The following is a 17415-nucleotide window of genomic DNA, read 5'->3' as shown; positions in this document are numbered from 1 at the left end:
AAACAGCTTCATCCAACCAACAGATGATCAATCTAAGACAAAATCAGATGAAGAAACAAGGGTAGAGAGAGAGAGAGAGAGAAGGAGGGGGGTGGGGGGGGAGAGAGAAAGAGAGAGTGTTTATAAGTCAGGGTTCAATGAAAAGTGAAAAACAACACAGTAATCTGAAATCAGAAAGTTTAATATAATTGTATAGGAATAATGAGGGATTGGCTAGGAAAAATGAATGAGAACTCTAAAGAATATAGGAACAGCAGACATAAGGAGAAGCCACTACGTTAGGACTCAGATAGATTGCCTTAGGAAGAACATCCTCTCCCCCATTATCAGAGCTGAGTCATAGACTTTGCTAGAAGGCCAAGGCTCATTGGGTCACTGCAAAGTCACTGTAGTGCCATGTTGGTGAAACTTGCTAGAAATGTTTCCTCTCTGGTGCTGGTGAGAGCAATTTATTGAGAGGTGTTTTTCTGGAGGAACTCTACTACATAACTACCACAGGTGGGGGCAGGAGTACTACTGCTGATGACCACTGATACTAGTGACTGCCATGCACTGCAGGGACCTGTCCAGTAAACACACTGGAACAAGAAAGCAAACCCCTTTCTTCCTATGCTGTCTTTAGGTGGGATCAACGGATATCACTTAAGCTAATACCAAATAGTAGAATTCTAAGTAAGGAAAGGGGAATATAAGAACATTATAAAATACATTCGTATAAAGATAACCCCTAAAACAAAAATCCAAAATTTCCTAAATTTCAAAAGTACGAAAAAAATAAAGAAACATATCCCGTAGAGATGAAGTAAATATGAAAAACTCAGGAAATAAAAATGTGACAGATTTGAGACCAAATGTGTAATTTATATTAATAAATGTAAATGGATTTAACCCACCTATTAAAAGAATAAAACATTTAGATTGTATTCAAAGTAAAACCCACTCTGTGCTATATACAGGAGACATACATTAAAAAGTGAATCAGAAAGAAAGGTTGCAGTTCTGATACTGGACAAGGTAAAATTAAGGCTAAGATTCATTAAACAAGACAAAGAAGCCACCTGATGCTTAAAGATGACAATGCTTAAAATTCACGACGAAAATGTGATAGTTATAAATAAATCAGTATCAATTACAAAGTACTTGTCTTCATAAAATAGAATTATAGGAAATGCAAATAGATAGATACTAACACACTAATAGAACACACTTCTTTCACGGCGAGACACACCAAGAGGACAAAAAGTAAAAGTATAACCCTCAGCACTTTGGGAGGCCAAAGCGGGGATATCTCCTGAGGCTAGAAGTTTAAGATCGAGAACATCCTGGCCAACATGGCGAAACCCAGACTCTACCAAAAATACAAAAAATAAATAAATAAAAAATAAAAGAAATTGACCAGGCGTGATGATGCTAAACTGTAATCCCAGCTACTTGACAGGCTGATGTAGGAGGATCACTGGAACCCAGGAAGCAGAGTTTGCAGTGAGCCAAGATTGCACCACTGCACACCAGGCCAAGCAACAGAGCAAGGCTCTGTTTAAAAAAAAAAAAAAAAAAGTAAAAATCTTAAAGGCTTTAATGGATAAGGTAGATCATATAAGGTAGATCATATATATGTATGTTGTCTACATATGTGTTTGTGTGTATGCATATTAAATTTTATATCCTTGCAAATAATCTTCTACCTTGAAATTTAAAAACCTAAACAACTCTTATTTGAAAAAGGAAAACAAACTGAAATTGCACAATTCTAAAACATAGTGATAAAATCATCACGTATCAGAATTTGGACATACAATTAAAGTGCCTTCAGGAAGATTATTTATAGCTTTAAATACTTGACATCAATAAAAATGCAAGGAAGAACATTACAAATTTTAATTCCTAACTCAAGAAGTTACAAGAATAATTACAAAACAAATACCCAGAAAGAAGAAAAAAAGAAGTTAATGAAATAGAAGACAGCAAAGCAATAAATAAAGTACTGCTCTTTTGGGGAAAAAAATAAATGGAATAGATAAACGATTGTTTAGCATAATATAAAAGGAGTAATCACAGATATACAAAATAAGAAATGACAAAGGAGAAATAACTCTATGCAAATCCATTTGAAAGCTAAAATGGGGAAATACTTTTTGTCCAAATTGACTTCATTGGCATTATAATGTTTAAACAGATGTGTAGAAAACAAAAATTTTCAAGAAATTACACCCACACCCAAGACCATGTGCGGGTTTGTTCATAGGGGAAGCTACCAAACTGTAAGGATCAGAGAGTTTCAATGCTAACTGACTTGTAGGTCAGTGATATCCAGAACTCTCTGTGGCAGTAGAAATATTTGACGTCTGTGATATTCAGTATGGTCGTCATCAGCCACATATGGCTATTGAATAAGCACTTGAAACGTGGCTACGATGACTAAGGAACTGAATTTTTAACTTATTTAATTGTAATTTTTATAGTTATAAGATCTTATGTGAGTGATGGTTATTGTACTGGGCAGTATAGTGCTAGCTCCTAAAAACATAGGAAAATATCTAAATTCTTTTTATGAACCATGTAGAACTTTGAAGCCTAAACCAGATGTTTATTTAATTTCAGCTATTATACTGGATAACAGGGGTACATGTGCAGGTTTGCTACATGGTTATATTGCATGATGCTGAGGTTTGGGATATGGCCCCCATAACTCAGGTAGTGAGCAATGCCCAATAGGTAGTTTTTCTTTTCTTTAACTTTTATTTTAGATACAAGGGTACATGTGTAGGTTTGTTACAGAGGTAAACTGGTGTCACATAGGTTTCTTGTACAGATTATTTTGCCACCTAAGTACTAAGCCTACTACCCAATAGTTATTTTTCTGTTTGTCTCCCTCTGCCACCCTCCACCCTCAAGTAGACCCCAACGTCGATTCCCTTCTGTATCCATATGTTCTCATTGTTCAGCTCCCACTTATAAGTGAGAACAAGTGATGTTTGTCTGTTCCTGTGTTAGACTGCTAAAAATGAGGGCCTCCAGCTCCATCCATGTTCCTGCAAAGGACATGATTTGTTCTTTTTATGGGTGTGTAGTATCCCATAGTGTATATGTACCACATTTTACATTTTATTTATCCAGTCTAGCATTGATGAACATTTAATTTGATTCCATGTCTTTGCTATTGTGAGTAGTGCTGCAAAGAACATTCACATGCATGTGCCTTTATAGTAAAATGATTTATATTCTTTTGGGTATATACCCAGCAATGGGATTGCTGGTTTGAATAATTCTGTTTTAAGCTCTTTGAGGAATCACCAAACTGCTTTTCACAGGGGTTGAACTAATTTACACTCCCACCAACAGTGTAGAAGTGTTCATTTTTCTCCACAACCTTTCCAGCATCTGTTATTTTTTGACATTTTTAATAATAACTATTCTGACTGATGTAAGATGGTGTCTCATTGTGGTTTTGATTTGCATTACTCTAATGATCAGTGGTTTTGAGCTTTTTTTCACATAATTGGTGGCCACATTTATATCTTCTTTTGAAGAGTGTCTGTTCATGTCATTTACCCACTTCTTAATGGGGGTGTCTGAATTTTTCTTGTAAAATAGTTTAAGTTCGTTACAGATGCTGGACATTAGATCTCTGTGAGATGCATAGTTTGTAAATATATTCTTCCATTATGTAGGTTATCTGTTGACTCCCTTAATCATTTCTTTCCCTGCGAAGAAATTTAATTACATCCCATTTGCCAATTTTTTGCTTTCGGTATGATTGCTTTTGGCATCTTCATCATAAAACTTTGCCAGTTCCAATACCATTATACATAATGGTATTGGCAAGGTTGTCTTCCAGGGTTTTTATACTTTTGAGTTTTAAGTTTTTAATCCATCTTGAGTTGATTTTTGTTTATGGTATAAGGAAGGGGTCCAGTTTCAGTTTTCTGCTTATGGCTAGCCAGTTATCGCAGCAACATTTATTGAATAGGGAGTCATTTCCCCATTGTGTGTTTTTGTCAGCTTTTGAAGATCAGATGATTGTAGGTTTGTGCCCTAATTTCAGGTTCTCTATGCTGTTCCTTTGGTCCATAAGTCTGTTTTTGTACTGGTACCATGCTATTTTGGTTACTGTAGTCCTGTACTATAGTTTGAAGTCGGGTATCATGATGCCTCCAGCTTTATTCTTTTTGCCTAGGGTTGCCTTGGCTATTTGGGCTCTTTTTTTTGGTTCCGTATGAATTTTAAAATCGGTTTTTCTAATTCTGTAAAGAATGTCATTGGTAGTTTGATAGAAATAGCACTGAGTCTCTAAATTGCTTTGTGAAGTATGGCCATTTTAATGATAATGATTCTTTCTATCCCTGAGCATGGAATGCTTTTGCATTTGTGTTGTCTCTGATTTTGAACAGTGTTTGGTAATTCTTGATGTAGAGATCTTTCACCTCTCTGATTAGCTGTATTCCTAGGTATTTTTTGTGTGGCAATTGTGAAACGGATTGTGTTCCTTGGCTGGTGTTAGTGTATAGGAATGCTAACGAGTTTTGTATGTTGATTTTGTATCCTGGAGCTTTGCTAAAATTGTTTATCAGCTCTAGGGCTGAGACTATGGAGTTTCCTACATATAGAATCATGTCATCAGCAAACAGGGATAATTGGACTTCCTCTTTTCCTGTTTCAATTCCTTTTATTTCTTTCTCTTGCCTGATTTTTTTGGGCCAAGACTTCCAATACTGTGTTGAGTAGGAGTGGTGAGGAGGGCATCCTTGTCTTGTGCTTGTTTTCGAGGGGGAATACTTTCAGCTTTTGCCAATTCAGTATGGTGTTGGCTGTGGGTTTGTCATAGATGGCTATTATTTTGAAGTGTATTTCTTCAGTGCCTAGTTTATTGAGAGTTTTTAACATGAAGGAATATTGAATTCTATTGAAAGCCTTTCTGCATCTATTGAGATAATTTAAAAAAATGTGATTTTTGTCTTTAGCTCTGTTTATGTGATGAGTCTTATTTATTGATTTGCAAGTTGAACTAACCTTGAATCCCAGGGATAAAGCCTACTTAATCATGGTAGATTAGCTTTCTGATGTGCTGCTGCATTCAGTTTGCATGGATTTTGTTGAGGATTTTTGCATCAATGTTCATCAAGGATATTGGCCTGAAGTTATCTTTTTTGTTATGCCTCTACCAGATTTTGGTATCAAGATGATGCTGACCTCACAGAATGAGTTAGAGAGGAATCCTTCCTCCTCAATTTTTTGATAGTTTCAGTAGAAATGCTACCAGTTCTTCTTTATCCATCTGGTAGAATGTGGTTGTGAATCCATCTGATTCTGGGTTTTTCTTGGTTGTCAGGTTATTTATTATTGATTCAATTTTGTAGTATTGGTCTGTTGAGGAAGTCAGTTGTTCTGTTGATGCACGTCTGTTCAGGGAATCAATTTCTTCTTAATTTAGTCTTGGGAGGGTGTATGTGTCCCCTCTTATTCATCTCTTCTAGGTTTTATAGTTTCTGTGCCTAGAGGTGTTCATTAGTACTCTCTGATGGTTACTTGTATTCCTGTGGAGTCAGTATTTCTGTGCAACATTTCCTTTCTCATTTCTAACTGTGTTTATATGAATCTTGTCTCTTTTCTTCTTTATTATTCTAGCTATTGGCCTATGTAGATCATTATTTTTTTCAAAAAACAAACTCCTGGATTCATTGATCTTTTGAATGGTGTCTATCTCGATCTTCAGTTTACCTCTGATTCTGTTTATTTCTTGTCTGCTAGTTTTGTGGTTGGTTTACTCTTACTTCTCTAGTTCTTTTAGTTGTGATGTTAAGTTGTTAATTTGGAATCTTTCTAACTTATTGATGTAGGCATTTAGTGCTATAAATTTCCCTTCTAACACAGCCTTAGCTGTGTCCAAGATACTCTGATATGTTGTATCTTTTTTCTGAATACTTTCAAAGAACTTCTTGATATCTGCCTTCACTTATATAAAAGTCACTCTGGAAAATGGTTGTTTAATTTTCATGTAATTGAATGGTTTTGAGCAAGTTTTTAAGTCTTGATTTTTATATTTATTTTGCTGTGATCCAAGAGTGTGTTTGGTATCATTCTGGTTCTTATACATTTGCTGAGGGTTGTTACATGGTCAGTTGGGTAGTCAATTTTAAAGTATGTGCCATATAGTGATGAGAAGAATGTATATTCTATTGTTTTGGGGTGGAGACTTCTGTAAATATCTGTCAGATCCATTTGGTCCAGTGTTGAGTTCAGGTCCTGAATATCTTTGTTAATTTTCTGCCTTGATGATTTAATACTGTCAGTGTAGTATTAAAGTCTCCACTATTATTGTATGGAAATTGAAGTCTCTTTGTAGGTCTCTAAGAACTTGCTTTATGAGTCTGGGCACTCTTATTTTGGGTACATAAATATTTAGGATATTACCTTGTTGAATTGAATTATTTACCATTATGTAATGCCCTTCTTGGTCTTTTTCGATCCAGATATGAAATTCTTGGTTAAAGATTCTTTTTTTCTTTAAGAATGTGAATACAGGCTTCAATCTCTTCTGGCTTGTGTGGTTTCTGCTGAAAGGTTCACTGTTGGCCTGATGGAGCTCCCTTTGCAGGTGACCTGCCCTTTCTCCCTAGCTGCCTTTAACATTCTTTCATTTCAACCTTGGAAAATCTGATGATTATGTTTCTTGGAGATTGTCTTGTGTAGAATCTTCCAGGTGTTCTCAGTATTTCCTGCATTTGACTATTGGTCTCTCTAGCAAGGTTGGGGAGATTTTCATGGACAATACCCTGAAATATGTTTCCAAGTTGTCTGCTTTCTCCTTATCCCTTTTAGGGATGCCATGATTCATAGCTTTGGCCTCTTGACATAATCCCACATTTATCAGAGGTTTTGTTCACTCTTTTTAATTCTTTGTTCTTTACTTTTGTCTGACTGTCTTATATAAGTCTTCAGGTTCTGACGTCATTTTCTCAGCTTGATCTATTCTACTGTTAATACTTGCTGCTGCATTGTGAAATTCTTGTAGTTTCAGCTCTATCAGATCAGTTAGGTTCTTCTTTATACTAGCTGTTTCACCTGTCAACTCCTGTATCGTTTTATTATGATTCTTCGTTTCCTGGATTGGGTTTTCCCATTCTCCTGAATCGTGATGATCTTTGTTCTTGTTCTTATTCTAAATTCTATTTCTGTGATTTCAGTCAACTCAACCTGGTTAACAACCCTTGTTGGAGAACTAGTTTGACTGGAGGACGTAAAACACCCTGACCCCTTAAGTTGCTGGAGTTCTTGCATTGGTTCTTTCTCATCTCTGTATGTGGTTGTTCCTTTAACTGCTAGGCTGCCTCTGATTGCAGTGGTCAGGTGGGGGCAGGGAGGTTGTGCTGAAGTCCCAGGTCAGGCAGTCCTGCTCAGTGAGAAGTGAGGACGGGGACCTGCGTCGAGAACAGTCTGACCACTTTTCCATTAGATGGGTGCTCTGTGCCGAGGGACCAGATCAGTCACTCTTCCCGTGGATTCTCCGGAACCTGGGACAGCAAGGGCTAGTGCTGTGAGACAGCAAAGATGGTAACCTGCCCCTCGCGCCAGGAGCTTTGTCCCAGGGAATTACAAAGCTGCTACTGGCTCTATAGTCCCAGCAGGGGGTGGACCCAGTGAGGAGATACTGGATCAGGGGCTCACATAACCAACAGTCTGGCCATTTTTCCACAGGGCTGCTACAATATGTTTGGGGGTCTGCTCCGGTCTCTAATCATCTCCAATTTCCCATTACCTGAAGGTATTAACAGTGAAGGCTACAAAACAGTAAAGATGGTGGCCTGCCCCTCCCTCTGGCAGCTTCATCCTAGGGAGGTATGGACCTGTTGCCAGCCCCAACACACTGGCAGGGGTGGCAGGGGACCTTGGTCAGGAGCTTCCACCCAGTGATGAGGAATAGGATTGGGGACCTGCATATAAAAGCAGTCTGGCCACTTTTTCATAGAGCCGGGTTGGGGGTCCACTTCAGCCTCTTGTTGCCTCGCACTCTACAAAGCTCGAAGGCAACAATGGCTAAGACTGTGAAAGAACGAAGATGGCAGTCCTCCCTTCTCCCTGGAAGTTCTGTCTCAGGGAGCTTTGGAACAGTTGCTGGCTGGAAAACACTGGCAGGGGTGCTTATAGACCTCGATTAGGAGATTCTGCTCAGTGGTGGAAAAAGTCTGGTTGCTTCTTTGTAGAACTGCTGCAGTATTCCACGGGACAGCTCCAGTTCCTAGTCACCTTGGATTCCCCAGAACCAGAAGGCTTCAACAGCTAAGTCTGCCCAACAGCAAAGATGACAACCTACCCCTCCCTCTGGGAGCTCCGTCTCAAGGAGGTGTAACACTGCTACCTGTGGCAGGCTGGGGTTCCAAGCCAGTGGGTCTTATCCTGCAACGTGCTGTGAAAGAGGGGCCTGCAGCCAATCATTGCTCAGCCCCCTGGACTCAGCTCCTTTCCTAGGGGTATGTACAAGGGTCTAATCTCCCACTTTGCTGGAGTTGCAGCCAGTGTTTCCAGGAAGCCTAGGAATCAGAAGCTCCTGGGGCTCCATGTGTACCCAAGTGGCTACTCTGCCGAGACTCCACATAGCCCTGCCTGTCAGAATGAAGGCCCTATTGGAGTGGGTTCACGAGGGAATCTCCTAACCTGAGGGTTGCAAAGATCTGTGAGAGAAGAGTGGGTCCCCAGGGTCATGCACTCACTCACTGCTTCCCTGAGAGTGGGAGGCTCCCCTGGCTCCGTGTCACTCGAGGGTGGGTAGTCAGTTAGTCATCCTGTCTTGATTTTCTCCATTCTCCATTGGTCGACTTGTTTTCTTGATGAATCCCAATGTGTGTACCTGAGTGTTTCAGTTATAGGTGCTGTGTTTATTTCCCCTTCTATTTCTCTCCGTGTGTGGGGCACACTAGCTGCTTCTAATTGGCTGTCTTGGCCAGCCCCTCCATAGGTAGTTTTTCAACCCACATCTTTCTCCACCCCTCTAGTAGTCTGCCATGTCTATTCTTCCCATGTTTATGTTCATGTATGCTCAGTGCTTAGCTCCCACTTGTAAGTGAGAACATGCATAAGTCTGATTTAAACACATACACACACATAACTCATGTATGAGTATTATTACAAAAATCCTAATAAAATACTGGGAATTAGAATTTAACATATTTAAAACAATTAATCAAGACAAAGTATGTTCTGTTTTTTGTTTTCTGGAAATGAAAAGAGGATTTACCTTTAGAAAATCCATTAATGGAACTCAACATAATAAGATAGCTAAGGAATAAAATTATATAAACTGAAAAAAATCAACACACTACTGAACAAAAAAATAAACTGGAAAGTGAGTAGTACACTCTTAGCTTGAAAAAAATATTTACACCTCAGTGCTGAACCAGTATTTTACTCACTCGTTTAAAATAATCCAACTGGCTATTTATACTTTCAATACAATGGGAAAGAAACGCTCATTTACAATAGCTAAAAGAGAGCAGGAGCTAACCAATATGCAAAACTTATATAAAGAAAAGTTTAAAACAGCTGACCAAAAGCATGAACCATAAAACAATCACAGCATAGATTTTGTCAAAATTAAGGACTTCTGCTTTTTTAAAAGACACTAGTAAGAGAATGAAAATATAGGCTATAGACTAAGAGAAAAGATTTGCAGGTCACCTAGTGGACAGCAGTATCCCCGCCGAAGTGATTATAGATTCAATGGAATCTCTATCAAAATCACAGCTGGTGGCCAGGCGCAGTGGCTCATGCCTGTAATCCCAGAACTTTGGGAAGCTGAAGTAGGTGGGTCACCTGAGGTCAGGAGTTCAAGACCAGCCTGGCCAACATGGTGAAGCCCTGTCTCTACTAAAAATGCAAACAACAACAACAACAACAACAAAAATAGCTGGGCGTGGTGGCAGGCACCTAGAATCCCAGCTACTCAGGAGGCTGAGGCAGGAGAATGGCTTGAACCCAAGGGGCAGAAATTGCAGTGAGCCAAGACTGCGCCACTGCACTCCAGGCTGGGGAACAAGAGCAAAAATCTGTCTCAAAAAAAAAAAAAAAAAAATCAAGCTGCCTTTTTTTGGTATAAATTGACAAGTTGATCCTTAAATTTATATAGAAATACAAAACACTAAGAATAGCCAAAGCAATCTTGGAAAGAAAGAACAAAAGTAAAGAACTCACATTTTCTGATTTTAAAACTTACTACAAAGGTACAATACTAAAGACATTGTGGTTTTGGCATAGGAGTAGACATATAGAATGGTGGGTTAGAATTGAGAGTTCAGAAATGAACCCATAAATTTATGGAAAATTGATTGTAGACAAGGGTGCCAAGACAAGTCAATGGCATTTTCAACAACTTGTACAGGAACAACTGGATATCCACATGGAAAAGAATAAAGTTGCAGCCCACCTCCACACCATGTACAAAATTAGCTATAAGTGGATTATAACCTAAATGTGAGAACTAAAAGTATAAAATTCTTAGAGAAAAACATAGGAGTAAATCTTCATGACCTTGAATTAGATAACGGTTTCATAGATACAGCACCTAAAGCACAAACAACTAAAGAAAAAAAATAGATAAATTGAACTTCATCAAAATTAAAAGCATTGTGTTTCCAAGAACACAATCATGAAAATGCAAGGACAACCCATACAGAGGGAGAAAATAGGCAAATGCATGGAGGCAAGAAATTAGGTTAGTAGTTTCCAGAGACAGCTAAAGAGGGAATGGGAATTGGCTGTTAATAGGTATGATGTTTCTTTTTGGAGCATTTAAAGCCACATAGAGTGATGTTTACACAACTCTGCATATACTAAAAACAGCTAAATTGTATACTTAAAGGAGTCAATTTTATGGTATATGAGTTATATCTCAATAAAAGCTTTTAAAGATGTTTAAATTAAAAATGTCTGGGATAGATGTGCATGTACTGAGATGGAAAAAACACCTAAGATGTATTATATAATGTGACAAACTATAATTTCTTTTCTTTTTTTTTTTTTGAGATGGAGTCTCACTCTGTCGCCCAGGCTGGAGTGCAGTGGCGTGATCTCGGCTCACTGCAAGCTCCGCCCCCCGAGTTCACAACATTCTCCTGCTTCAGCCTCCCGAGCAGCTGGGACTACAGGCACCCGCCATGACGACCAGCTAGTTTTTTGTATTTTTTACTAGAGACAGGGTTTCACTATGTTAGCCAGGTTGGTCTCGATCTCCTGACCTAGTGATTCCCCCGCTTCAGCCTCCCACAGTGCTGGGATTACAGGCGTGAGCCACCACGCCCGGCCTATAATTTCATTTCTGTAAGAAAACCATTTTTATAGTTAAACATGTTTGAATACATAGACAAAGACCAATAAACTGATAACATTCGTTTCATTTAGAGAAGAGACTGGAATTTAAGAATCAGGTAAAACTAACTTTACTTTTTAAATCTGTTTACTTCTATAATTTAAAACCTTTTAAAATGAGAATATTTTATGTAATTTGCTTATGTAAAATACATAAATATCCTCAAAGTGAGTAAATAAAGGCACCAACCACAAAGCCTGACATGTAATAGGCACCCACAATAAAAAGTCCCTTTGCCTTAATGTAATGTGAAGTCCAAATACGACACTAGGTGGGGGATGTTTCATGGTTTTATTCACATTATGCAGACAGCATGCATAGTCAACTTCTAAAGTCAGGTGTCAATAAGAAACTTTTTAGGGAGTTATCTACAATCAAGCAGCTTCGTACAATTTACCATAGTCTGTTTTCACATTGATAATGTATTTCTTTATAAATTATCCAGTCTCAGGTAATAACAAACTACCTGAGACTGGATAATTTGTAAAGAAAATGTTTTATTTGGCTCATGTGTCATTATAGAGCTTGCATTCTAGGGAGGTATACAGAAATAAAACAAAATATATAATATGAATGACAGTGGGTGTTAAGCAGAAAATAAGCAAAAGAGTAGTGTTAAAAGCTAACTTCTTTTTAAATGATGGGAAATAACCTGGAAGTGGTAAAGGAAAATGACAGTAATAAAGAAGACTAGAAGAATAGTTTAATGACAGGAATTTGAATACTGATTTTTAGAGAGGAAGCATGAAGAATGACTGAGACAGGCAATAAGGTACAAGAAGGATTTCTACTCCACCTCAAGTAAAGTTGATATGAGGTTGTGGAAGAGAAAAGAGCCTCCACGGTAGGCGGCTGCAAGAGAAGCAGTGTCACTGGGGGGATATGGGGCAGTGCCAGGTTTGGGCGAAATTATGGAGAGAAATGGGTTATCCACAGAAAAATCTAAGGAGGATATTAAGTGGATTTTCTGATGTTTTATGTGAGTTCCCAAGGGACATAGTGAAAGAGTCTGGGTGGGAGATGTTAGAAATAACAGTGTCCAGAGACACTGAGTGCCAAGGGAGAGGAATGACCTGGGATTGGCATTATGGGATGAAGAGGAATAGAGATGGGGGAAGTGGAGCCATTCTTTCCTGGATCACACAGTATAGCGGGACTTCTGCTTTTGGAGGCCGAGTTTGGTTGAAGGGCATTCTGACTTCTGGCAGATGAGACCGTACATGAGGGAAGTAACCCTAACACTAAGCACAGGGTTGGTGTCTTGATCCCTGCTTGCTGCCCAGTTTTTATACTATGTTATGCTATCTCTTTCCAGCCTCTAAGTCGCTGCTACGATATTATGTGTGTGTTTAAGGGAGGGGAGGGTGTAGAAAGAAGGGCGCCATTTAGTAATTTGAATGTTTATGTATTAGGTTTTATTTATTTTGCTATTTGAAAGCCTAAATCATAAGTTTTATTCAGAGTATCCAAATAATTGTTGCCATAATTCCCCAAATGAACTTAAACATCAGTTTCTTTTTTCACAGAACTTTTAAAAGAGTGGTGAAAGCTCAAACAGGAAACGGATGTTTATGTCTCAGAACTATTTAACGACAATCTCAAACACTCTCCCTGACAAAATGTAAACAAAACTAACTCAAGTATTTCTAATATCTAGGTGGTGCTTTTCAATAGTTCATTCCTGAAACAGGTATCACACAAATTAAAACTTCTTATTGACCTCTCATGATTGATTTTTTTATTGCTAAAACTCAACATTTTGGATTTGCAGGTATGAATATAAGCAAGAGTGAGATAACAAAAGAAACTTCGTTAAAACCGTCTCGGAGATCCCTGCCTTGCCTCGCCCAGAGTTACGCTTACTCAAAGAGCCTAAGCCAGTCTACCTCCCTCTTCCAGTCAACGGAGAGTGAATCTCAAGCTCCCACATCTATAACCTTAATCTCCACTGACAAAGCAGAGCAAGGTGAGCAACAATTCCTATTTTCTTGTTCAATTTATAAAATCTATGTTTTCCAAATACTCCTTTCCTTCCTTTTTCCATTGGACCAGTTTTATAGAGCTCTTCAGGAAGGAGGCTGGCATAGAAAGGAGACCAATACACCATGCCATTTGTTGGCCAGATGTATTTTATCTCTTCCTTGCCTTGAAGGTGGCCAATCCCATGGAGTCTGAACCTAATATTTGTTCGCAGTGGAAGTCCCAGCTACATGAATCACTGGTGCATTTGGCCACTATTTGCATCCCTCTTGTTGATGAGTAACATTCCTGGCGAGTTCTTATAACCAATATTCAAACAGAGAATGTCAGCAATAGTAAACTCGGTTTTCTAAAAATAAAGGCTGAAGATTTTACAACTGACAATAAAGCAGTGAAGATTTGCTTGCATAAAGACTTTGGCAATCCAAGGCTGGTGTGCAAGGGCTGAATTTGAGAGACATACCAGCACCAGCTAGGTGCCATACAAAGAAACGGTGTGGCAACCCTTAGGCACTCTCCTACACACATTTGCCCACTAAGACACACACTATCTCTTTAGACAACTCCTTTTTATAAGAGTTAAGAATTTGAATACAACCATGCTCCCTGTTGTGCAGTGGTTAGGGTGTGTTTTTCTTTTTCTTTTTTTTGAGATGGAGTCACGCTTTCTCACCCAGACTGGAGTGCAGTGGCGCAATATCGGCTCACTACAATGTCTGCCTCTCATGTTCAAGTGATTCTCCTGCCTCGGTCTCCTGAGTACTGGGATTACAGGCACACGCCACCATGCCTGTCTAATTTTTGTATTTTTTAGTAGAGCCTGGGTTTCATCATGTTTGTCAGGCTGGTCTCGAACTCCTGACCTTGTGATCTACCCACCTTGGCCTCCCAAAGTCCTGGGATTATAGGCATGAGTCACTGCACCTAGCTGTGTTTTTATTTTTCAATTCTTTTGTTGCTTTTTCTTATAAGAATGCATTCCCTTATGACTCCATATGGTTGCTTCTTTTTCTGGATAACTAAAAAATATCAAAAGTACTGTTTCAATACTGTTGTGAAATCACTACATATTGTAGTTAGCTTACAAATATGTCCAGCATGTAAAGTGGCAAATTGTTCAAGAAGATGAGGGTATTAAAACATAATATAGATGTTTCTTTCCCTTATCGAAAGTGAAATTTTATGCTGGGCATGATGGCTCACGACTGTAATCCCAGTACTTTGGGAGGCCAAAGTGGGCAGATCACCTGAGGCCAGGAGTTCGAGACCAGCCTGGCCAAGAAGGTGAAACCCTGTCTCTATTAAAAATACAAAAGTTAGCCAGGCATGATGATGCATGCCTATAGTCACAGCTCCTCAGGAGACTGAGGCACGAGAATCACTTGAACCCGGGAGGTGAAGGTTACAGTGAGCCGAGATGGTGCCATTGCACTCTAGCCTGAGTGACAGAGAGAGACTCCATCTCTTAAAAAAAGAAAAAAAAGAGAAATTTTAAATAACTAATTTTAACTCATTAAGTTAAAAAAAATTCACGTTTGGCCATCATTTGTCCATCTATCACCATGGTTATTTTTCTGTTACGCTTTTATTTCCCAAAACTACAAAGTGTCTTATTTTATTTCAGTTAACACTGAGGAGAATAAAAATGACTCTGTGCTGAGATGTTCTTTTGCTGACCTCAGCGATTTTTGTTTGGGTAAGTTAATATTCAGTATTTACTACTCCTATCCCTCTCTCCAAAGGTAAACTGTGTTCTAAAAAAAACTAGCATTTTTTTTTTTTAAGAAAAAAGTTCATGTTTGCTTTTTAACGTAATGGTTGGGTTTAATATTCTGAGGTTAAGAAATTAAGAAATATATAGTTTGGAATTCAAATATATAGGAGGATTTATGATGATCAACAATCTCATAGTAAAAAATAACAATTGTTGCCATTATTCTGAAAATTTCAATTTTTTATGAGTAAAAACATATAGACTACAATTTCAAGATCTATAAAATTTTGACACTCAGAATTTAGAATGTTAGTAACACTCAGAGATTCTCTCTCGACCCATCATTAGAGGATACTATAAATTTTATTTATTTTTCCTATAACAGTGACAAGTTTACTCAATCTCCTTTTTTGCCTTTTGATGTTACATAAGATTTGCTTCAGTTGAGCAAACTTTACATTCAAATCTGTAGCTTGCCTATATACAATTCTTTTGAATCGGGTTTTCATTTTCATGAATTAAATAGAAATAAAATAAAGCCAGAATTAATAAAAAAGTGATACTAATGTGCCAGCACTTATTTTGCAACCTCAGTGCCTTGATACATAACCTGAAGAAACGAAGTCCTGAGTTTTCAGTAGCGGATACATCAGTGGCCAGGCTTCAGTGCCTACATAAGGAGTTCTCAACTCTGGTTATACATTCAAATCACCAGAGGGCTTTTTAATACTTCCTGGATCACAGTTCCAGAAAATCAGTTTTAATTGGTCTGGGGAGTGAAATTAGTATACATACTTTTAACAGCCTTCCCGGTAAATATTTAGTGTGACCAGGATAAAGAATTTCTGGCCTAAAAACTGTAACTTGGATTTTCTTTACAGGCATTGTTAAATCACCCTTCATAACTTTTAAAACTATGAATTTTGCTATTTATAATCGCATTCTGAATGATTGCAAATTAGTCACATTTCTTATAATAATTTTTGTTTTACGTGTGGCACAGAAACAGTGCTGGCTTATTAAGTTTTTTAATTAAAGAAAGCCAGTGACCAGCAGGTTCATTTCATATACAAAATCAAAAAGAGTATCTCATCAGAAAAAATTCACTCAGAATACAAAGGCCTTTCCTGTAGGAATTAATTCTGAAGATTACTACAAGTTGAATATTTTTGTCCAAAATTCTTGAGACCAGAAGTATTTCAGATTTCAAATCGTTTTTTTTGATTTTAGAATATTTGTATTATATACTTACTCACTGAGCATCCCAAAATCTGAAAATCTGAAATCTGAAGTGCTCCAGTGAGCATTTCCATTGAGTGTCGTTTCAACACTCCAAAAGTTTCAGATTTTGGAACACTTTGGATTTGGGATGCTCAATCTATATTATCTGTTATTTTCTAATTTTAAAAAAATATGAACAAAAAACGAACCTGAAGTTTTTCTTGTCCAAAATATCCATACAGGTGGGAAAGTTTGCAAAACACCCTTCACTAACCTGTCCTCCAAATTAGAACCAATGTAGTTTAACTATCACTGTATTGAAAAACCTTCCATGTAATTCCTTGCATTTTATTTTTGACAGCTTGCCATTCCAAATATTAAAAAGAACTTTCTCTGAATGCTTAACATAATCGGATGCTCTTAACTTTATGATTCTTTTCACATCACTTTTGTTTGTTTACTCTTAACTTTTGTTCACATCACTTTTGTTTGTTTCACTCAGTTATTTGTTCCAGCTGACCTGTATTCATCTCTCTCCAGGCATTGTATCTCATATTCACTATTTTAGCATCCCCCAGCATCAGTCTGTCATTTATTCAAGTTAGAAAGACATCACAGCTTCTGCAGTTAAAATACATACAAACGATGAGGTGTTTGCCTTTATAATGAAAGTGAGGTACAGGCTCCAGCTAACTGTGTAGTATCACTAAGCATTTCAGGAATCCATCTGGATGTAACACCTGGCTGGGAAATACTCTTTTAGAGTTAGGTGCATATCTATGAGTGTTTTTTATTATTTTATTTTTTTTATTTTTATTTTTATTTTTTGAGACGGAGTCTCACTCTGTCACCCAGGCTGGAGTGCAGTGACCAGATCTCAGCTCACTGCAAGCTCCGCCTCCCGGGTTCCCGCCATTCTCCTGCCTCAGCCTCCGGAGTAGCTGGGACTACAGGCGCCCGCCACCTCGCCTGGCTAGTTTTTTGTATTTTTTTAGTAGAGACGGGGTTTCACCGTATTAGCCAGGATGGTCTCGATCTCCTGACCTCGTGATCCGCCCGTCTCGGCCTCCCAAAGTGCTGGGATTACAGGCTTGAGCCACGGCGCCCGGCCTTTTTTTTATTTTTTATTTTGAGATAGAGT

At 38.2% G+C, this 17415-nt stretch overlaps 1 protein-coding gene across 2 annotated transcripts in view; it reads left to right on the top strand.

The window, feature by feature from the left end:
• Positions 1–17415, top strand: part of ANO3 (anoctamin 3) — a 474227-nt gene that overhangs the window by 233739 nt on the left and 223073 nt on the right. For both annotated transcript variants that reach the window (XM_026454059.1, XM_023230338.2), the window contains 2 exons: positions 13131–13325; positions 14964–15035. In XM_026454059.1, coding sequence (XP_026309844.1) covers positions 13131–13325; positions 14964–15035 — 267 coding nt within the window. The remainder of the gene's footprint in view (positions 1–13130; positions 13326–14963; positions 15036–17415) is intronic.

This window comes from Piliocolobus tephrosceles, chromosome 13 (genome assembly GCF_002776525.5).
Source record: "Piliocolobus tephrosceles isolate RC106 chromosome 13, ASM277652v3, whole genome shotgun sequence".
NCBI lineage: Eukaryota > Metazoa > Chordata > Mammalia > Primates > Cercopithecidae > Piliocolobus > Piliocolobus tephrosceles.
The sequence above is the reverse complement of the archived record's forward strand: the minus strand, read 5'-3'. Positions and strand labels throughout refer to the sequence as shown.